This window comes from Neoarius graeffei, chromosome 4, assembly GCF_027579695.1.
Source record: "Neoarius graeffei isolate fNeoGra1 chromosome 4, fNeoGra1.pri, whole genome shotgun sequence".
In the NCBI taxonomy this organism is placed as follows: domain Eukaryota; kingdom Metazoa; phylum Chordata; class Actinopteri; order Siluriformes; family Ariidae; genus Neoarius; species Neoarius graeffei.
The window spans coordinates 102,045,256-102,068,475 of record NC_083572.1 but is presented as its reverse complement, the minus strand read 5'-3'; the positions used below and the strand labels follow the sequence as shown (position 1 = coordinate 102,068,475).

General features: G+C 44.1%; 1 protein-coding gene across 2 annotated transcripts in view; it reads left to right on the top strand.

Moving 5' to 3' along the window:
• The window catches only part of LOC132885411 (zinc finger protein 850-like), a 35,963-nt gene extending 13,193 nt beyond the window's left edge, over nucleotides 1-22,770 (top strand). The window contains exons 1-2 of one of the 2 annotated variants that reach the window (XM_060920063.1): nucleotides 16,881-17,065; nucleotides 20,638-22,770. In XM_060920063.1, coding sequence (XP_060776046.1) covers nucleotides 20,741-22,132 — 1,392 coding nt within the window. In that variant the 5' untranslated portion in view covers nucleotides 16,881-17,065; nucleotides 20,638-20,740 and the 3' untranslated portion in view covers nucleotides 22,133-22,770. Of the gene's footprint in view, nucleotides 1-16,880; nucleotides 17,066-20,637 lie in introns of those variants that run through there. The other variant, XM_060920064.1, reaches the window with a different exon arrangement.
• The last annotated feature ends 450 nt before the right edge of the window (nucleotides 22,771-23,220 follow it).

The following is a 23,220-nucleotide window of genomic DNA, read 5'->3' as shown; positions in this document are numbered from 1 at the left end:
TTATTTCGCTGCCCAAACCGGGTGTGCTGTAATTTTTAAATTGCTTTTTGTGTGTTTTCTTTTAGTTTGCTGTGAATTATTTTGTTTGCTATGTTTTATTTTGGTTTGTGGTGTTTTTGTTAATTTTGTTTTACCTCAGCACAATTGGGTTTGCTGTCGAACACCTCCATCAGGGGGCAGCACCACCCATAAGCCATTGTCTGGTGTGTATGTGTGAGATTTTATTGCCGGTATTTTAAGATTGTGTTGATTAAAGAAAAAGATTGTATATGTTTTGACACGGAACTCGCGTCTCTGTCATTCATACAATTGCTTAAAGTAGTGTGCCCCTTCTTGGCACTGTTACAATCTGGCATAGCCAGCAGGATGAACGAATCAGAGACGTGTGGTTCTGTATCGGGTGTTTTTTTTCTTTTTGTGTTTGTTCTGGTTTTAATAGTGGTTGGATGATTGTGTTGTATAAGTGTTGTGTTGTCTTGTTTTTCCCTTCCTGATTTTTTTTTTTTGTTAGAGGACAAAGCGGCAACGTCTGTCTTGCGATCCGTTACCATCTAGCTGGTTTGCAGTCTTGGATTTCCCACGGTCCCTTGGTCTCCTTCTGAGTAAGTAACCCTACCTCTATTATGGATAATACGGACAATTTGCAGGAACTTAGGGAATTGGTGGCGCAGTTAAGGGCTGAGAATGACAAATTGCGACAGGAACAGGTTACCGCTAGGCCACTGAGTGCTACTTTGGCTGAGGCATCTTCAGTGTCTTCAAATGCACCGTCAATCGTAAGTGATGATGATGCAGTGCCACAATTGGCTAATAATGTTGCCCCACGAACAGAAAGGCTTGTTTTGTGCCACACGACCGAAAATGTCCACAGTTCAGTGGTACGGTAGGTCTGGTATGAACATCAAAGAGTGGGTCGAAGAGGCTCAGGCATGTATGCGTGCACAACACTTGGCGCGCTGCGAGCAAGCTTTCTTTCTTTATGATCATCTGGTGGGGGAAGCGAGAGAGGAGATTAAATTTCGGCCTAGTGAGGAATGCAAGGACCCCGATAAAATCATTTCCATCTTGAAGGAGCTTTATGGGTGTTCTAAATCTTACGTCAATCTCCAAGAGGGTTTCTTCTCCAGAAAACAGCAGGATGGAGAGACCCTGCAAGAGTTTTCTTTGGCCTTGTTGAGCCTAATGGACAAAGTGAAGCAGTCTGCTCCTGACTCAGTGCCCAATTCCGAAGTTCTTCTGTGGGATCAATTTACCGAGCATGTTTTAGATGGCGCCCTTCGCCGAGAATTGAAACAGTTGGTACGAAGGGAGCCACAAGCTACTTTGCTCGAGGTACGTGCAGAGGCAATTAGGTGGGAACGGGAGGGCATGCCGGGTGCTTTTAGGGCCCGTAGTTACTCCTTGCCAGCCACCCAGGGCATACAGTATGGCGTCCGGGGGGGGTCCCAGTTGTCGAGTAGCAGTCAGTCACACAGCGCTGAGCTCAGTGAACTGAAGGAGATTCTTAAACGGCAACAGGACCAATTGAATCAGCTGACACAAAGTATTGCTTCATTGCAGGCGCCTCGTCAGTTTTCCCGTCCTCCTCCACGGCAGCTATTGATCTGCCATAGGTGTCAGCGCCCTGGACATTATGCCCGTGAATGTGATGGCGAGCGGGTGCGATCGCAGGCCCAGGCTGCCATGCCTTCCACGGACTGGCCCTCTAGTGGCAATCCACCTCAATTGTCTATCCCGGCGGGAAACTCCTACCCACCAAGCTGCTGAGTCATAGCTTGGTTGGGAACCTTATTGGCTCACAGGAGTTGACTGATCGGTCTAGTACAGCAAGTTTGTTGTCATCTTGTCCTCATTTGGACATATCTATAGGAAGGGTACAGGTGCCCTGCCTTATTGACACTGGATCTATGGTATCCACTGTGACTGAAACCTTCTTTCAAAGGCATTTTGCACCCATGGGGCCGAGTAGTTTGAAATCATGCAACTGGCTCCAGCTTCATGCCGCCAATGGGTTGGCCATCCCCTATATTGGTTACATGGAGTTGGATGTCCAGCTTTGCGGTAAGGTAATGCCAAACTGTGGGATCTTGGTAGTCAAGGACCCCCCAGATGCCCTTAATCAGGTGCCTGGGGTACTAGGAATGAATGTCCTGAGTAGGTGTTACCAAGAGCTGTTCGGCCAGCATGGGCTAGCTCTCCTGAAGGATCCATTGATATCCAAGGCTCCGGCACCTCTTTTCCAAGCTTTCCAGCATTGCCACCAGGCCGACATCCAGCCCTCCGCTAGTGCAGTAGGTCGGGTGAAGGTCAGAGGCCGAAGAGCTTGCCGTGTACCGGGTGGGTTTATGAAACTGGTTCCAGCCACTTGTTTGGTCCAATATGCTAGTGGCATTGTATTGTTTGAGCCCTTGGAATCCGGCCTGCCTTCAGGGTTGCTGGCATCCCCAGCCTTGGTACGGGTCAACAATGGTACGGCTTGTATTCCAGTCATTAATGTTGGTACCACTGACATTCTTTTGTATCCCCATATAGCCTCAGGCTACAATGTGTTTATGTGGTTAGTCTGCCTGCAGGTGTGTCAGCGGTTTCTTCAGTTATAGCCAGAGGTGAAAAAACTGGATTGACAAAGTAAAAGTCCTGCGTAGGTTTTCCTTCTGCCTGTGCTCTCAACACAGGTGATTTCACCAATTAGCTCATCAACCTGGCTTAGGGGATGTGGTAATTAGGATCAGCTGGTTCATTGAATTGGCTGGAGCAAAAATGTGGCAGGGTTTTTACTTTCTGCACCTGGGTTTTTCCACCTCTGATTATAGCTACCATTGCCTCTCACACCGCTGACTTGGTGACACCCACCATCCAGGAGCAAATAACTCAACTGGACTTATCCAGTTATCTGTCTAGCTCTGAACAGGGACAAGTCCGTGCTTTGTTAGGGCAGTTTGACACTGTGTTTTCTGCCCATGATGGTGATGCGGGTTGCACTAATCTGCTCTCTCATGATATTCCGCTCCTGGATGATGTGCCAGTTCGCCAGAGGTATCGCCGGATACCCCCGTCTGATTATGACATGGTGAAGGCACACATAAACCAACTACTTGACTCCCAGGTAATCTGGGAGAGCAGTAGTCCCTATGCTTCACCAATTGTTTTGGTGAAGAAAAAGGACGGTAAATTGCGTTTGTGTGTTGATTACCGCCAATTGAATGCCAAAACCCGGAGAGATGCGTTCCCACTTCCACGCATCGAAGAGTCACTGGATGCTTTGACCGGGGCCCGTTGGTTCTCCACTTTGGATTTGGTGAGTGGATATAACCAGGTTCCGGTCACTGAATGGGATAAGCCCAAGACCGCCTTTTGCACCCCATTTGGCTTATTTGAGTGGAATCGAATGCCATTTGGGCTCTGCAATGCTCCATCTACATTTCAACGTCTCATGCAGTGTCTCTTTGGTGACCAGCAGTGCCAGTCGCTGCTTTTATATCTGGATGATATTGTGTATTCATCCACGGTCGCACAATATTTGGAACGGTTGGAGCTAGTGCTCAGTTGGCTTCAGCGGGAAGGCCTTAAAGTGAAACTAAGCAAGTGCGCCTTCTTTCAGAGGGAGGTTAGCTATCTAGGCCATGTCGTATCAGATCAGGGGGTGGCCACAGACCCTGGCAAGATTGCAGCGGTAGCAGAGTGGCAGGTACCCAGTACTGTGTCTGAGTTGCGGTCGTTCCTTGGGTTTGCCAGCTATTACCGGCGGTTTGTGGAGGGGTTTGCCAAATTGGCAGCCCCTCTGCATAAGCTGGTGGCCAAGCAAACCGTTAGCAAGGGCAGACCTGCCACTAAAACATTGGCTAGTTTTTGGACAGAGGCTTGCCAGGCAAGTTTTGATGGCTTAAAAGGGAAACTCACCAAGGCCCCGGTGTTGGCGTACGCCGACTTCTCCCTGCCTTTTGTCCTGGAAGTGGACGCCAGTCATGGAGGACTGGGGGCCGTCCTTTCACAGGAGCAGGAGGGGAAGGCGAGACCAATCGCCTATGCCAGCCGTAGTCTACGGCCCACTGAGCGCAATATGATTAACTACAGTTCCATGAAGTTGGAATTTTTGGCGCTCAAGTGGGCCGTGACAGAAAAATTCCGGGAGTATTTGTGGTGAAACAAGTGCGTGGTGTATACGGACAACAATCCCCTTAGCCACCTGGCATCTGACAAACTGGGCGCAACTGAACAGCCCTGGGTGGCACAGTTGGCATCCTTTGACCTTTCATTGCGATATCGGTCAGGGCGAAGTAATGCCAATGCAGATGCCCTCTCGCGACAAAACCCAGTTGAGATTGGATTGCAAAGCCTGCTTCCTGGCACTGCTGTGGCGGTGTCTCTTCAACAGGCTTTCGTATCCAGGCCTACACAGTGGGCAAGTCAGGCTCTCGTCTCAGTCCTCCCCAGTCACACCCCCGTTGATTTGTGTAGTTTGCAGCTGGCCGATCTGATTCTGGGGAAGGCCTTGTCCTTCTGGAGACAGAAGAGGCAGCCTGGACCAGAGGAACGTAAGCAGCTGTCGATCCTGATTGGTCAGTGGGATCGGCTGGTTGAATGGGAAGGGGTGTTGTATAGGCGGATATTCCGCCGGGGGGGGGAGGAGGTGCTGCAATTGGTCTTGCCCACTTGTCTGCAGCAAGAAGTGCTTACTCAGGTACATCAAGAACATGGGCATCAAGGCGTTGAACGCACCACAGAGCTGCTTTGGTTGCGTTGCTACTGGCCTGGCATGACCACAGATGTTGTGCGTTGGTGCCAGGAGTGTGAATGATGCCAGTTAGCCAAGGATGCTAAGCCAGTTGCATCCAGCTTTATGGAACACTTATTGGCTGCCTGCCCGAATGAGATTCTGGCGCTGGACTTTACGTTGCTTGAACCATCTGCATCAGGCCATGAAAATGTCTTGGTGCTAACCGATGTGTTTAGCAAGTATACTTTGGCAGTGCCCACTAGGGATCAGCGTGCGGTCACCGTGGCGAAGATACTCGTGGAAGAATGGTTCTGTAGGTTTGGGGTGCCTGGCCGCATTCATTCAGACCAGGGACGGTGCTTTGAATCTTTGCTCCTCCAGCAGCTATGCAGCTTTTATGGGGTACAGAAGTCCCGCACAACACCTTATCATCCGGCCGGTAACGGCCAGTGCGAACGATTCAGTCGGACGCTTCATAATCTTCTGCGCACTCTGCCCGTTTCCAGGAAGAGAGATTGGGTCTCATGCTTACCCCAGCTGCTGTTCTAACAGTACACCTCATCAGACAACCGGGGAGTCGCCATATTTCCTCATGTTCGGCCAGGAGCCACGTCTCCCAATTGATTTTCTGTTGGGCCGGTTCCCGGAACCGGTTGCTGGAGATGTACACGATTGGGTCTGTGAGCACCAAACTCGGCTTAGGGTAGTTGGGGAACAGGTCAAGAAGCATTTACAACTGGCAGCCGACCGTTGAAAGGCCAATCATGATGCCAATGTAAATGATGTACTACTGGAGGAGGGTCAGCAGGTCTATTTACGAGACCAAACTGTCAGAGGCCGCCACAAGATCCATGACTTGTGGAGTCCAGTGGTGTATTGGATCATCAAGGCACCTCCACAAGGAGGTTCGGTTTACACCATTGCACCCGAGCGTGAGCCACAACAGGTTAAACATGTACATCGCACCATGCTGAAGGTATGTGTAGAGAGGCTCCCCTCAGACCATGTTCCGTCAGAGGCCCCGCTGAGCTTGGGTAATTCTCCCGAGGATGAGGAGAACTCTGATGAAGAGGATTTGTTTGTTGTGGCCCCTGAACCCCCTCCGTTGATTGGTGGGACAATTTTAGATTCCAACACAGTGGTTCTTAATGATCGTGCCCTTGCCATGTCTGGCACTGGTGTGGCAGATGGCCCTGTAGTTTTACAGCTTTTCAGTCCCACCGCTTCGTCGGTAGTAGTCAATGGGGGTCAGTGGCGAACAACCCGCACTATAGCAGGAAAACATTCCAATCCCCACCGGCTGCCGCGAACTGTCAACAGTTCAGTAAGGGAAGGTAACAATGAAGACCTTTAGTTGGTGGTTTGGCGTTCTCTTTTTGGGTCGTCGGGACAACGACGCAAAGGGGGGGGCAGATTGTAGCAGTAGTGCTGTTAATTTGGTGATCATCGCTGTATCTGCGCCTCTTCTGTGCGTGGTTGGAATGAAACGGTAATTTGGTGATGGTCCCTCAGCGGTGCTTCACCTGGGCTCGCGATTGGGTGACCGCTAGCCACACCTGTATAAAGCCGGATGGCTGTACAAATGCTTTTTTTTTTTTGCTGAGAGGAACATACAAGGCTAGCGGCTCTGGCTTCTACAATCCTCATTGCTTGTGCCTCGGAGGGAATTCGTTTTGCCACTGGCTGCTCGTTCTGGCTGCTTGTTTGCTAACTGCCTAGCAGTAGTGCTCCATCTTTTTCCGTCCGATGCGCTCGCTGATCTTTGCTCAGGTGAGTTTACAAACTTACTTGCGTGTGTACTGAACATTTCGTGGGGCAGTGTGTTGACATTATTCTTGGCTTGCAGCATACATCACGAGACGGTTCGGTAAACGAAGTCTCTCCCTTGGCGGCGTGTGCTTCCTTTTTGGTGGTGTGTGCCAGATATTCGGTAGGCTCTTGCTTTTTATTTCTTTTAGTTGTGATAGCCAGTTGCTGCAGTCAAGTAAATGTATTTTTATTCCCACTAGGGCCCGTGTGATATCTAATGCCGCTTTTCCACTACAAACGCGGCTGAGTCGGGCTGAGCCGTGACGTGCTGAGTCGAGCTGAGCGGGGCTGTTGGAGTTGCATTTCGACTACAACCGCGCTGAACCGTGCTGGCTGGAAGTGGGTGGACACATTGGGTGGAGTTAGCGAAAGTGGGTGGACGTCACGTGATGTCGTTAAGCAGCGCAAACAGTGACATCAGTGAGCTTTTAAGCGGTAGTCTCACGACCCGAATAGTAAACAATAAACATGGAGGACATGGAGTCGTTAGTGTTGCTGGTCTTGGTGCTGTGGCTTGTTGTCACCGACAACGCGGACAGATACTGGCAAGAGTGTATAGATGAGGCGAGGCGCATAAGGCTTCAGAAATTCTCGTAATTCTCCTTCTTCCAGGTTTGCGGTGTTTACAGATCCCAGCGCGCTCGCGGGGCGTGTGTGGGCATGTGAGGACACTCCTCCTCACCAATCAGTGCACAGGGGAGTGTCTGCTCACGCCCCCAGCCTCACTCGGCACGGCTTGGCTCGCTTCAGCCCCACTCCAAAACGGTGCGAGTTTTAGGGGCTAAGCAGGGCTGAAATGAGCTGAGTCGTGCTGGTTTTTGGTAGTCGAAACGCGAGCCGTGTCGGGCTGAAGCGAGCTGAAAAAGGGTAGTGGAAAAGGGCCATAACTGTGAGAGGTCAGAGTTGCCGTTTTGTCCTCTTCCCCTCTTGTTCCTCCTGTTTGCTCATGGTGACTGCCACCCTGCAATTAGTTGCTTATTTCGCTGCCCAAACCGGGTGTGCTGTAATTTTTAAATTGCTTTTTGTGTGTTTTCTTTTGGTTTGCTGTGAATTATTTTGTTTGCTGTGTTTTATTTTGGTTTGTGGTGTTTTTGTTAATTTTGTTTTACCTCAGCACAATTGGGTTTGCTGTCGAACACCTCCATCAGGGGGCAGCACCACCCATAAGTCATTGTCTGGTGTGTGTGTGTGAGATTTTATTGCCGGTATTTTAAGATTATTGTGTTGATTAAAGAAAAATAAAAGATTGTATATGTTTTGACACGGAACTCATGTCTCTGTCATTCATACAATTGCTTAAAGTAGTGTGCCCCTTCTTGGCACTGTTACACAGGCAAGCTGGAGCCTATCCCAGCTGACTACGGGCGAAAGGCAGGGTACACCCTGGACAAGTCGCCAGGTCATCACAGGGCTGACTCAGACACCCATTCACACCTACGGTCAATTTAGAGTCACCAGTTAACCTAACCTGCATGTTTTTGGACTGTGGGGGAAACCGGAGCACCCGGAGGAAGCCCACGCGGACACGGGGAGAACATGCAAACTCCACACAGAAAGGCCCTCGCCAGCCACGGGGCTCGAACCCGGACCTTCTTGCTGTGAGGCGACAGCGCTAACCACTACACCACTGTGCCGCCGCTGCAGATGTTGTCTTACATTAAAAAAAGTTTCACAACTGCTACCATCAGTGATGCTCATCCAGATATTAAACACTTCAAGTTCTGAAATGAAAACTTGATGGTTTTTGTTCACTTTGTAATTGTTTTATTGAAATAAGAACAATCCGAAGAGCCAGTGTCTCTTTGAATGCCTGGATGCCATAATGTGAATGGAGCATAATCACGTGACACAAACATCTGGAATCGTAGAAATGATGACCCACAAGAAACTCACTCTGTAGTAATTTTATTGCTGTCCAGATGTAAACATTTATTAACAATGTTCCCTGATAAACAATCCAATCTGAATAAGGCTAATGTTTATCACTTGCTTGTTCCTAAGTGTCTTCATCATCTAGCAGGATCTTTCAGAACAAATGGCTTATTATACAGCATCACCTGAAATACACCAGTGAGATTATAATAATTCATTCATTTTCTGTATCACCAATTATTCATTCCTCATACTGCTAACCTGACCGTGTCTGCAGGTCAAGTAGTTACCGAAAATGAATGGGCAAAAAAAGTTATTTCCTTTAATGTAATCTACGTTTTATATTTATGCATCATTTGTACTCGAACCATTTTATCACACTCACACATGGACAACTTTTGCATTGTTTTGACTTTTATTTCATATTTTGAAAATCACTCCTAAGCATTCGTGTACAGTGGCATGCAAAAGCTTGGGCACCCTTGCTGAAAATGTCTATTACTGTGAATAGTTAAGTGAGCAGAAGATGAACCGATCACCAAAAGGCCTAAAGTTAAAGACAAGACATTTCTTTAATACTTTCCACAAGATTACATTTTTATTTCCATCATTTACAGGCATAAAATACCAAAAAATGAAAAGGACCTGAAGCAAAAAAGTTTGGGCACCTGGCATGGTCAGTACTTAGTAACACCCCCTTTGGCAAGTATCACAGCTCATAAACACTTTTTGTAGCCAGCTAATAATCTTTCAGTTCTTACCTGGGAGATTTTCACACATTCGTCCTTGCAAAAGGCTTCCAGTTCTACAAGTTTCAAGGCAGGGTACACCCTGGACAAGTCGCCAGGTCATCACAGGGCTGACACATAGACACAGACAACCATTCACACTCTCATTCACACCTACGGTCAATTTAGAGTCACCAGTTAACCTAACCTGCATGTTTTTGGACTGTGGGGGAAACCGGAGCACCCAGAGGAAACCCACGCGGACACGGGGAGAACATGCAAACTCCGCACAGAAAGGCCCTCCCCGGCCATGGGGCTCAAACCTGGACCTTCTTGCTGTGAGGCGACAGCGCTAACCACTACACCACCGTACCGCCCACAAGAAAATAAATAGTAAAAACAGTAAAGTGCAGATAAAACGTTATATATAAATAGTCTGTATTATATTGTATTAGTCTGTATTCAAGGCATGTAATAGGAAACAAACAATTCTTTTTGTTTGGCCTAAGGTTGGTCTGTATTGTGAAATACCGTGACCTCGGCCTTGAAAATGCTGACCTCGGCCTTTGGGAAGTCACGGTATTTCACAATACGGACCTCCCAGCTGGTGGGCGGGTATGTGTGTGTATATATATATATATATATATATATATATATATATATATATATATATACACACACAGTGCAGTGGATTGTGGGATATGTGTAAGGGGTGAATACCATTAATAATAAAGTTTAATGAACTGTAACTCAATACACCATACAAAAGAGGACTGTTGGCTAAGTAGTGCACTACATAGTTCACATAAGCTAGTCAGGGGCGGTTCTAGCCATTTTGGGGCCCTAGGCGAAATACAGACATGGGACCCTCAAAAGTCAGTCTTGAAACACACACACAGAATAATGGTCATCCCTACTTGGCACATGCCATATCTCCTTGCTGTAAATTCAGAAAAAAAAGATAGCAAACTGCCATCAACAATGTGCTCCAAATAAGCTCCACAGTGATACAGGTTTGAGATTACTCCAGCATTTGCCAAAATTCTGACCGTGTTTATTGCTCAGATCAAACCAGAAAGAGAGAGCGACAAGGCAAACAACAGAAGAAGAGACAATAGAGAGAGATAGCCAATTTTAAGTCAATCTCCATATTTTAATAAAACAAGGATATCTGAAATCCAATTATTTTTAATCCACAGATACATATTACCAGATATAAAATGTCTTCTTATCAGAAGTAGAACACAAATGGATACATATTACCAGATACACATTACCAGAGATACAAAATTATCTTACTGTTATCAGAACTACAACACAAATGGATATTACTCTATCAAAACCTCTACATTTCAATGGAATAAGACTGATGCCAAGATAAATGTATGAGAGAAAGAGAGAGAGAGAGAGAGAGACGGAGGGAGGGAGGGAGGGAGGGAGCCATTTAGTGACAGGCAATACAGTGGTTGAGAGACAGATACAGAGGGATTGTGAGTTTGTAAATGATGCAGCCAGTACATTATTGAAATGTCCTTCATCTTCAAAATTCCATTGTTCATGTATTCCATCACCATTCCATAATGGTGTGTGTGTGTGTGTTAGAGAGAGAGAGAGTGTGTGTGTGCGCGGGGGGGGGGGGGGTAGAGAAAGAGAGAGGTATGAGTTTTTAAAGGTTGCAGGCAGTACATTACTGAAAAGTCCTTAATCTCCAAATGTCCATTGTTCATCATAATGATATGAGAAAGAAAGTCCTACTTATTGCTGGCTTCTCCAAAGTCTTCAGAGAAAGGTGGTGTGCAGAGGTATGGAACCCAAACTACACGAACACATTCCTCAACAGCGGAGGTTGAGGCTGTAGCAGACTCAGGCGATTTGAAAAATGTAGTTAGTTTCAGAAGTACAGCTGCATTATTTTCGCTTTGTGCCCTTTTTTTCGTTTAGCACAACCACTCTCATAACTACGCTTCATCTTGTTTACAGTTCCCGCTGCTTTGGTTTGAATTTCTGTCGCGCACCTGTCTACGTCGTCAGATCATGGACTAGTCCAATGTAAAACAACCGGGGGCGTACTGAGACAAATACTATATACACATGAATTCGATATTCTGATGCTTTTTTGGTGTGTTTTTCCATTTATATCATTGACTACTTAATATCAGAGACAAATTAAGATTACATATATATTGTTTGGTGTTTACCATGACGGGGCTGACTGTTAGGGGCCCCCAAATTTTGGGGGCCCTAGGCAACCGCCTTGGTTTGCCTAATGGTAAGTCCGCCCCTGATGCTAGTAACTCATACCCTATGTAGTGCACTTAGCCAACAAACAGAAGAGTATTTTGAATTCTGCCACTAGCAAAGCTAACAAACATTAGTATAACTTACCTTAAAGCTAGCCGTAATTAACCATCTCAGTTACAGATACAAGAACAATATTTTTTTCTTAACTTCACGAGATCTAGTTATGCTCATTTAATCCTGTTTAAAAAATAAAAAAACACTATATTCAAGTCAGAAGACTCCTCTTTCGACGTCTCGAGTTCATGAACGCTGTTGAGAAAGTCAGTGTTCCGGAAGCTCGCTTGAAATGACGTTGTCACGTGACCTGTAGAGAGGAAGTTTCAGTAGCTCCATATAAAATCTCTATAAAATCTTCCAGCCATGTACGACTCGATTCCGTGGAATAACTGTTCATTGTATGTGATTTCATATGAAATATCCCTACTCACCCTGTTTGTAAAAAGTATTACCGTATTTTCCGGACTATACGTTGCTCCGGAGTTTAAGTCGCATCAGCCAAAAAATGCATTATGAAGACGAAAAAAACATATATACGTCGCACCGGACTACAAGTCGCACTTTTTTGAAGGGTTATTCTATCCATAGAATCTGTGATTCTATCTGATAAGCGGCGCGTGGTTACTGCGCGACTGCATTGTTTATTTAATAACCGAACAGCTGAGCAGTGATAACGCGCCCTTTGCCCTGTACGTAGCCTAGTCTGATTATTTTAAATATCTACTACTATCTTTAATACTATCACTATCGTTATTACTAATAGCCTATATTATTATTATTATTATTATTATTATTATAACTAATATTAGTAGCCTATTACTGATGCATTAATCAGTTTGTTTTTAGAATATTTTTACCGGTAGGGCTTATTATCGCCCCATGGCTCTTTCATCTTTGTTATTAAAGCTGTAGTCATCATTGAGGAGTGTCATTCTTCATTTTTGTCGAATTTTATTTCATCAAATCAGAGGTCAAGTAGGCTATAGGTATATCATCTCCAAAGACAGGTACGGTAGTAAAAACAACCGTCTAGTGAAAAAAAACAACAACAACCGCTCAGAGAAAAAAACAGGCAGAAAGTGCGCCTGCCAGTTAACGTCATATCAGATAAAAACATTAAACGTTATTCAGACCATTAACACCATAACATCAGAGACGAAGAATAAAGTTCATCTTGGAAGGAGAGTTATTTTTAAAAATGCAAAACTAAATCATTTATAATAGCCCAGAGAAAAACTGGCTGAATATGTACCGTAACATCAAGTTATTCAATAGCCTATAGGCCTTCAGGCCTTAATTTGAGCCAGAACATGACGGAACAAGATCCGTAACCTCCGTTGTCGGATCCGGCAGCTATTTTCATTTCATTTGGTGTTCCGGCAGCTATTTAAATGGATCAGATCACCTCCGTGACCATCACAAAGGGAAAAAATCAAACAATAAATTAAATAAGTAAATAAAAATTTGTTTAGTGTTCGGTTTTGATTTTGATATCTATTGATTTCTCTCCTATGACATCCACAAAATCTATGCGAAAGGGGAAGAGGGAGGGACATGGGGTGTATACTTCTGCTCAATAGAACACCGGGTTTTTTGTAGCCGTTAGCTTGCGCTGTGGAAAAAATGGCAAAAAAACAAGAAAGCTTACTAAATTTTTTTAAATGAATTCTCCAACTTGTTTTGTAAACCCTTTATTTCTTAACTATTACTTGAATTGATTGCACTTATGTTTGCTGGCACTGCTTTTAATGAGCAGGAGAAAAACAGGGAGGGCTCGGAAAACGACCACAGGTTAGAATCGAACCCGGGTCCCCGGATTTATGGTATGGCACCTTATCCACCTGAGCCACGAAGTCCCATGGGCACTGCTTTTAAATACCCTACTTAAATCCTTAAAATGAGTAATTTAACTCATGTCTTGTGTGATCTGATCTCCAGGTCTCACAGGTCAATCAAGTTTATCAAGCTGACGATTTCACTCCAAATCAGCAAATCCATTGAATTCCTCATCCTCGGTGTCGCTTCTGAACAACTCTGCCAACTCCAGTGGCAGACGAAGCGCCGTTTCCTCTTCTTCTGCGTGGCTGTCGTCAGACTCAGCATCAGCTCCAGTTATTCCGCGGTGAAAAAAAAAGCATATATACGTCGCACCAGAGTATAAGTCGCATAGCCAGCCGAACCATGAAAAAAAGTGCGACTTATAGTCCGAAAAATACGGTAAATTGATTTTAAAAGGCCTAGAAACTCTATAATGCCCTACTTTATTTTAAAAAATGGAGACACTGGAACTATAGAGCATAGACATATAAATATAGACGCCGCATTCTGCGTAGAATCATACGTCATCCTCGCCGCCATATTGGATGTGGCAAAGTGGAGATTCTTCAACCGTCTCTGGTATAGCGTCTAGACAGTAGCCGAGAATAAAGATGCCTCATTCATGTGCTGTGTTTAACTGTACCAACAGGTTTACCGTCCAAACGAGATCACATGAGATTACCTTTCACAGGTGAGACTGGAAAAATACTTTTCATTGTATTTGGTCATTATAACATAATTTTACGAACAGATTTTTCTGACTTTGTGGCTAATATGAAGGATTTGGACAGAACAGGTCAGACAGTCAGGATCAGAGAGGGAGCTGTTCCTTCAGTCTTCAGTTTCCCAGCTCATCTCCACCGGGGAGGTGTAGAGTTATAAGCAGTGAGAATTAGATAATACAGTGCCACACTATGATGACCGTTTTTGAACGTATGATGAATGTTTTTAACCTTTCTGAATGTGAAGGAATCAGTGATGTATTTTGTTTTGGTATGACGTTAGAACCTGGCCGAACTCAGTTTGGCGGTCATTCAGCTCACTTTATTCAACGAGAGTAGGTCTGTGTGGTGACTCAATAAATAAAACAGTACATTTTTATTTTCATTCACTATTTCCAGTTTTTCCACTATTTCCATCATTTATCATATTCAGTCTTGTAGGTTGGTTATTGTGGCCTCAGGTTTTGGTAGCTTGCTACGGTATGCTGACTGATTAGCTTACCTGAGCTATCTATCGCGTATCTGTCGCTAGTTTGCAGTGTACAGGGTATTTCGCACACTATTTATAACCATCACATTAAAAGTTATATATGACGCGGTACGCGGTGGTCCGGACTACCGTTGTGGTCCGGACCACGCCGTTTTCAGGTGTGGTCCGGACCACCAAGTTCAGAAGACAAATAAAAAGTCTTACTGTGATGTTGCATGGTTTAGGCCTATCCATAAAGATAAATTATTTTTCACTTCCCTCGTGGCAGCTCCCGCTTTTTTACATGCGTTAGAACTGGTATCTTTTATTGCGCGTGTGTTTTACGCATGCATTTCTCTTCCGGTTTGAGAAAAAATAACAAATGATGTACGACTTTGTAAAAAAACTCGTATTAAATGACAAACACAGTATGATTTTGGTAAGTTTTTATTTATATCGTAATATAATACAGCATACGGTGAACCGGACCACAATCCAGGAAAAATAATTAATTAATGCCCTCGTTTTGTATGGAAAATACGGTGATCCGGACCACCGCGTACCGCGTCATATGTTGTTTTGATGCCTGTTTGTTTCCCAAATATATACGTGTGTGTCTTAATGGGTGAATAAAAGGCATCGAGTTAAATATTATTGTAGAAAGGGGCTTTATGAAGTTCAGTCCATTTACTTGCATTGGTTTACGGCAGGGGTTCTCAACCTTTTGCAACCTGGGCCCCACCAAAGCTGGTTCATTGCAGCTGGGGGCCCCTCTTCTCGCCCCGCCCCCACCCCCCCCAAACACACTCACCCACAGTGACGCCACCCAACCTACAGCACCTTATATCGACCGATAGATAGATAGATAGATAGATAGATAGATAGATAGATAGATAGCCCTGGGCTAGATTATTATTATTATTATTATTATTATTATTATTATTATCATCATTATTATTATTATTATTATTAGTAGTAGTAGTAGTAGTAGCAGCAGTAGTAGCATTATCCATTCCATAGAAATACATAGGCCTATTATCATTATTAGGCTATTGTTATAATTGGCAGTAGCACCACATTTCTAATCTGCTTTCGGGCATTATTATAATTATAATTATTATAATAATAATAATTATTATTATTATTATGGCCTATTATCATTACTAAGCTGTTGGCAGTAGTACAAGACTTATGTTCTTTCAGGCATTATTATTATTATTAGGCCTATTATTATTATTATTATTATTATTATTATTATTATTGCTGTTGTTGGTTGTTGATATTATTATTATTATTATGCTATTATTATTAATAGGCATCATCATTATTATTATTATTATTATTATTATTATTATTATTATTAGTGTTTTTATTAGGTATTTTATTAGGCTTATCATTAGCTGGCTATTGATATCATTGGGAATTGGGACCAGGCGTGAATTTAGGTTTTACTTTTTACTGTGCCTTTGTGATCTGCATTTGCGTTAATGCGAGACCTGAGCCTGCTTTGCCTTACAAAGATCCTCGATTCTTGGCGAAATGTTTGACAAGCACAGTCTCAAGTCATCCTCAATTTGCGCACGATTGCGATATTTCGTTTTGAGCGCAGTCATTTTTGAAAATCCTGGCTCACACAAGTAGGTCGATGCGAATGGGATGAGCAGTTTCAAGGCTACGTCACACAGTTGCAGGTACTCCTGCATCAATGCTGCCCAGAATGTCGAAAGAGGGCATGAGGTGAAGACTGCCTTAAGTCTACTGTCACTCTTCAGCTCAATAAGCTGTTCCTGCATGTCAACTGGAAGTTCGTCAGCAGTACACACAAATGGATCTCGAACCCACGCAAAAGAGCGATAATCCTCTGTGAAGTATGCCGCAAACTGTTTTCTCATTACCGACAGGTGCTCTGACGCTGCTTGAAAGACAGATGAGAAATCGTGGGAAGTGCCTGCATTACTGATAAAGTCTGCAAGGCTTGGGAACATATCACAGTTCCCCCGACTGATGCGGCCACACACACAAGATTTTATGATAGATTGATGATAGATTTTATAATAGTATTGATTTGTATGTAATAGTCCAATGTCCTGCATTTTGACATGGGTAAATGTGTTGCATCTGCTTAGCTACTATAGCCTGTTAGCCCCAGATTTTTTTTTTCCTCCATACATGAAGCCTACTCGCGACCCCCCTGGAGTACCTCCGCGCCCCACCAGGGGGGCGCGCCCCCCCAGTTGAGAACCACCGGGGAAGATTTGCCACATCAAATATGGCGGACACTCTGACGTATCCCAGCAACGGGGCCACAAGCTCAATGCGGCTGAAATCACGTGACTGAAACAGGCCAATCCCTGAGCTGAACAGCTTTCTTGTGAAATACACACTCACTCACTGTAGGGGGCAGTGATGCTCTCTAAAACTAAACTGCAGATAAACCACGAAGAAGAAGCGTTGCGGGGTTTTTTTTGCAGCCTTTGGAAAAATATAAAAATTGTTTGTTTTTTAGTAGTAGAAAGGCATAATTAGATCTCCTCAAGTTAAAAAAATTATATAGAATATATAATATAATATATATATATATATATAGAGAGAGAGATGGTTCACTACGTTTGGTTTTAAAGCCAGCTTTAAGGTAAGTTGCTTGCTAACTGAGCGAATTGCTGAATTCCAAATATACTTCTATTTCTTGTTTAAGTCCACTACATAGGGTATGAATTAGGAGTATGTGCACCCTATGTAGTGCACTATTTAGCGAATAACGCTCCATTTTGTATTCATCCTTGGCGAATATGTGGTGCATTGAGTTATAATAGTGCATTAAACTGATGATTAACACTATAGCGAGTTTATTTTAAATTCTAATATCTTAGATTTTTTTTACTCAGTCAAAATGCTAATTTATAGATAAATATATAAAAATTAAGTAATAAATGCTAATAACTGCTAGCTAGGGTTGCCAACTTCCTCAACCCCAAATCAGGGACACTTTCCTCCAGGTGTGTGCGCATGCGCGCACTCCCAGCAGCTGACCAACAGTAATATAAATCTCAAAGTTTCATTAACCATACTATAAATCTACTCCTTTCACAGTGTAAAAGGGCAAACTACTGCTGTACTTGCTTGGATGTATGGTTCACAGTAATAGTCAAGGCAATTATTCCAAGTTTTCTTACATTTTATGTTCTTTTCTTGAAATAGCACTAGACTATAACCATATGCCACAAACACTGAAAAGCCGAAACCAACCATTGTCAAACTAACTTATCCCAGTTCTCAACAATACATGGCGGGGGCACAGCAGGATGAAGGGAGAGCCATCGTGTGCACACATGATGTGATATCTCACACCACTCTATATCCACAAAAGTGAAAAAGGAACGTAATTCCTCTCTCCGAGAAGCCGACACAGAAGTGGCTGTATATTTTCACAACAAGGGTCTCAATATCCACTGACAGCTGATCGCTGGCATGTTTGATGTACTATGTGCGATGTGGGCTTTTAAAATGCCATTGTTTGCGCTGCTGAGAGCAGCACCAGAGCTTTTTATTTTATTTTTATTTTTTTTTCTTTTTCAATTTTCATTTTATTTATTTTTTTTTCTGTGTGTTTCTGTAGTTTGATGTTTGTTTGAGTGTTTTGTCCGCCAGTTGTGGTGTAGCTCCAGACCCAGTTTTGGGCGTTGGTTCCCTCTAGGCCTTGGTTCGCTGTGCCTGCGCTCCCAGCTGTGGACTGCAGTGAGCTCGCTGCTCATTTAACATTCGTGGTTGTCCAGCGCTCTGCACTTTAATGCTTGGCGTGATGTTCCGAGCGATGTTGCTCGGTGGCGTCGCGGCGGCTGTGCAGGCGGTTTGGGACACACCAGCGCTCTGCGTGGCGGAGCTTCTCTGCTCGCTGTGTAGATCCACGGCGTGGTGTTGGAGCGATGTGGCCGACGGCGGCTGTGCTGGAGATGTGGGACTCGTTTTCATGCGCCTTTTGGTGGGACTGTGGCTGCTACACCACTGGAATTACATCCTGACCCCTACTTGGTGTACTTTTTATTTTTTATTATTTATTCATTTATTTATTATTTTTTATTATTTTTTTTCTTTGTCTATAATTGTAAAGCGCCCTTGGGTTTTTTGAAAGGCGTTATATAAGTTGAACTTATTATTATTATTATTATTATTGCTGAGTAATTTGTAAACAGTGATGTTTTCCATAATTGACGTTCACATTATCGGCTGGGCGGCACGGTGGTGTAGTGGTTAGCGCTGTCGCCTCACAGCAAGAAGGTCCAGGTTCGAGCCCCGTGGCCGGCGAGGGCCTTTCTGTGTGGAGTTTGCATGTTCTCCCCGTGTCCGTGTGGGTTTCCTCTAAATTGACCATAGGTGTGAATGGTTGTCTGTGTCTATGTGTCAGCCCTGCGATGACCTGGCGACTTGTCCAGGGTGTACCCCGCCTTTTGCCCGTAGTCAGCTGGGATAGGCTCCAGCTTGCCTGTGACCCTGTAGAGCAGGATAAAGTGGCTAGACATAATGAGATGAGATGAGACATTATCGGCTGCATGTGCAGTGTTGTTTCTAATATCCAGCTCATAATTTTCCAGGCAGGTCATTAGAGCTTGGTGTATGCCATTTGCTGTTTCATCGCTGTCTTCAAAAGTCAAGCAACTTCGATTGTACACCATCAGACACAGAGAAATACCTCACGCATACTGGAAACATTTTTCTCATCTCATTATATCTAGCCGCTTTATCCTTCTACAGGGTCGCAGGCAAGCTGGAGCCTATCTCAGCTATGGGCGAAAGGCGGGGTCCACCCTGGACAAGTCGCCAGGTCATCACAGGGCTGACACATAGACACAGACAACCATTCACACCTACGGTCAATTTAGAGTCACCAGTTAACCTAACCTGCATGTCTTTGGACTGTGGGGGAAACCGGAGCACCCGGAGGAAACCCACGCAGACACAGGGAGAACATGCAAACTCCACACACAAAGGCCCTCACCGGTCACGGGGCTCGAACCCGGACCTTCTTGCTGTGAGGCGACAGCGCTAACCACTACACCACCGTGCCGCCCCGGAAACATTTTTCTGTTTCCCTTATTCGAGGCATCGGTGGCAAGTGAAAAATAGACAGGCTCACCTTCGGCTGGAGAAAGGTTAGACAGAACTTTCCCCACTGTGCTTGGTCCTAAAACATTCATGGTGATCATCTCAGCTTTGGTTCTGCCCAAGTGCATCTTCTTAGCAACACATGAATCCTTGAAATAAAGTCCCATTTAATTTAACAGTGCAGTCAGTGCTGTTATAGCTAAGACCGTAGTTGATGGTATGGTATACATAAGCTACCTCACTTGCGGCAATTTTGTTGATTTCTGCCATAGATGCGGTGAAGAATGTACCAATGTTGCTTCCTCCTTTCGCTAGCACAGCCTTTTTGTGAATGTCTGAGGCTTCATAGCAAGTTAAATCATTCTCGCCACCATGGCTAATGGATAGTTCTCAGCAGCATACTGTACAAAACGCTTTCTTTGCATTGTCGGTGACTGCTTTAACCCATGGCCTTTTGGCTTCCCACTCTTTTTTTTTTTTTTATAGCTACAAAGTCTTTTTTTCTTTGCAGGTTCACTGCTCATTTTGACGTACAATACCGCTCACCAGCGGCCAGTCCACACACACACTGGTCTGTCACTACTAACAACCGTGAGTTTTGGCGCAACGAGGCTGTGATTGGAATACGGGACTGGAGCTGTCCCTGAAGGGACAAGTCAAAATTACCCATAAATCGTGATGTCTCGGACAATACGGGATGGTTGGCAACCCTACTGCTAGCGATTCACTGAGCCTGTCGGTTTTGACTGATGGGTTCAGTGGCTAGCTAGCAGTTATTAGCATAATTAATGTAGCTAATTTATCAGGATAGCATTGTCTTCATCTGCTGATTTTTCTGAGACAAAATAGTGAAGTTTGTTAGTTCAGTGGGTTTTTTAAATTTATTTTATACCATATATTTTCTGCCTTGTTATTACAAAAGGATGAAATGATGTAACTAAAGGATTCAATCCTTTTAAAATGCACAAAGAAATGAATTAAATGCAGGCTCTACACAGATGAATTGTCTGTTCTCATGGTTATAGAGTTATTCTTATGGTTTACATTTTGTTGTGCACATGGACTTCATTTCTTTTCTTAGAGCTATTTCTTTCTATGTTCCAGGAATGAGAACACGTCCTGATCGTCTCCTCCTTTTTGTGTACACTTTCCTACAAACAAATCTCAAATTTAACTTCTGCACACAAGCACAGCAAGAGCTGCTGCTATGATGAAATTGGAGGAGATTAAAAATGAGAACGTACCCATGAAGATCTCTGGTGGTGAAGAGATTTCATCTGGAATTCACCACATTAACACCGCTTGGAGAGAAACAAAGCCGGAAACGTACCCGTGCATCCGGTGCGGGAAGAGTTTTAGTGATGTGGGATTTCTCAAAACACACCATTGCATTCACACAGGTGAGAAGCCATATTACTGCACAGAATGTGGGAAGAGTTTTATTGTGCGCAATCATCTCGAACGACACCAGCGTATTCACACGGGAGAGAAGCCGTATCGCTGCTCACGTTGCGGGAAGAGTTTTACCCGAGAGGACACCCTGCAACAGCACCAGCTCATTCATACAGGAGAGAAGCCGTATCGCTGCTCACAGTGTGGAAGAAGTTTTAGGGATAGAGGAACTCTCAAAACTCACCAACGCATTCACACAGGAGAGAAGCCGTATCATTGCTCACAGTGTGGAAGAAGTTTTAGGGATAGCGGAACTCTCAAAACTCACCAACGCATTCACACAGGAGAGAAGCCGTATTACTGCACAGAATGTGGGAAAAGTTATATTGTGCGCAATCATCTTGAACGACACCAGCGTATTCACACGGGAGAGAAGCCGTATCGCTGCTCACGTTGCGGGAAGAGTTTTACCCGAGAGGACACCCTGCAACAGCACCAGCTCATTCATACAGGAGAGAAGCCGTATCATTGCTCACAGTGTGGAAGGAGTTTTAGGGATAGAGGAACTCTCAAAACTCACCAACGCATTCACACAGGAGAGAAGCCGTATTACTGCACAGAATGTGGGAAGAGTTATATTGTGCGCAATCATCTCGAACGACACCAGCGTATTCACACGGGAGAGAAGCCGTATCGCTGCTCACGTTGCGGGAAGAGTTTTACCCGAGAGGACACCCTGCAACAGCACCAGCTCATTCATACAGGAGAGAAGCCGTATCATTGCTCACAGTGTGGAAGAAGTTTTAGGGATAGCGGAACTCTCAAAATTCACCAACGCATTCACACAGGAGAGAAGCCGTATCACTGTTTACAGTGTGGGAAGAATTTTTCTGTTAGTGGAACCTTCGTGAAGCACCAGCGCATTCACTCAGGAGAGAAGCCTTATTACTGTTCAGAGTGTGGGAAGAGTTTTAGTCAGGCAGGAACACTCAAAACACATCAACGCACCCACACAGGAGAGAAGCCGTATCACTGTTTACAGTGTGGGAAGAGTTTTACTGAAAGAGGAACTCTTGTGAAGCACCAGCGTATTCACACAGGAGAGAAGCCGTATCACTGCTCACGGTGTAGACTGAGCTTCACTCATTTAAATGTATTTAATACACACAAGTGCATTAGAGCAGCACAGTCAGTATGTAACGCATGAATTTGTCAAGTCAAGAAATATTATTATTAAAAGGTGTAACAATATAGTCACAATTCATTTTGATTCACGATACTGGCTTCATATTTTGATTCAACTTGATTCTCCGTATATTTTGAACAAAATTTGAATGGACAAAAATGACTGAAAAGACTTTTTTTTTTTAAGTTTCTGAATCAAAAATAATGCAAAACAATGTGCATTTGTGTCTGTATAAAACTCATTTTAACCAGTAATAGATCTCCAAAGTCAGCTAGAATGTCCAGCCTTCACAAACATGATTTATGAACTATTCCTTTCTTAGAGCTCCTGATCTTGACGATATTTTGAAAAAGACCGAATGGCTTTAACGTTTAACGAGTGATTTTCAAAGATTGAAATAAAAATCCAAACAGTGCAAAAGTTGTCCATGTACGAGTGTGATCAAATAGTTTGCATAAATATAAAAAGCAGGCTACACTGAAGGGGGGGAGAAAATGTTTATAGTAACTGCTTAACCTGCATGACCTGGTCAGGTTAGCAATATGAGGAGTGAACAGTAGCTGACTCGGGTTGTTTGATGGGCAGTGGCCAAAAAAAAAAGTCTTCATCCTTGATTAACATTGTTATAAGTCAAATGAGATTAAAATTAATAAAACGCAGAGGGAACTATGAACATTTTTTTCTCACACACACATGCTAAGGTCACTGAAAAAGCTACAATTTGGGAACTTAACAGGGAAGGGACATGCTGAGTATTGGAGTCATAGCAGAATTATTCTTTTGGCTGTATGTTTATACATCGAACAGCCGTAAGGTTAAAACCACTGAGAGGTGAAGTGAATAATATTGATGACCTCATTACAATGGCATCTGCAAGGGGGTGGGATAGAGTAGGCAGCAAGTGTATTGTCATTTCTTTAAGTTGATGTGTTGGAAGTAGGGAAAATGGCCAAGTGCAAGGATCTGAGTGACTGACAAGGGCCAAATTGTGATTGCTAGACGAATGGATCAGAGCATCTCCAAAACAACAGTTCTTGTGGGGTGTTTCTGGTTTGCAGTGGTTAGTACTTACCAAAAGTGGTCCAAGGAAGGACATCCAGTGAACTCGT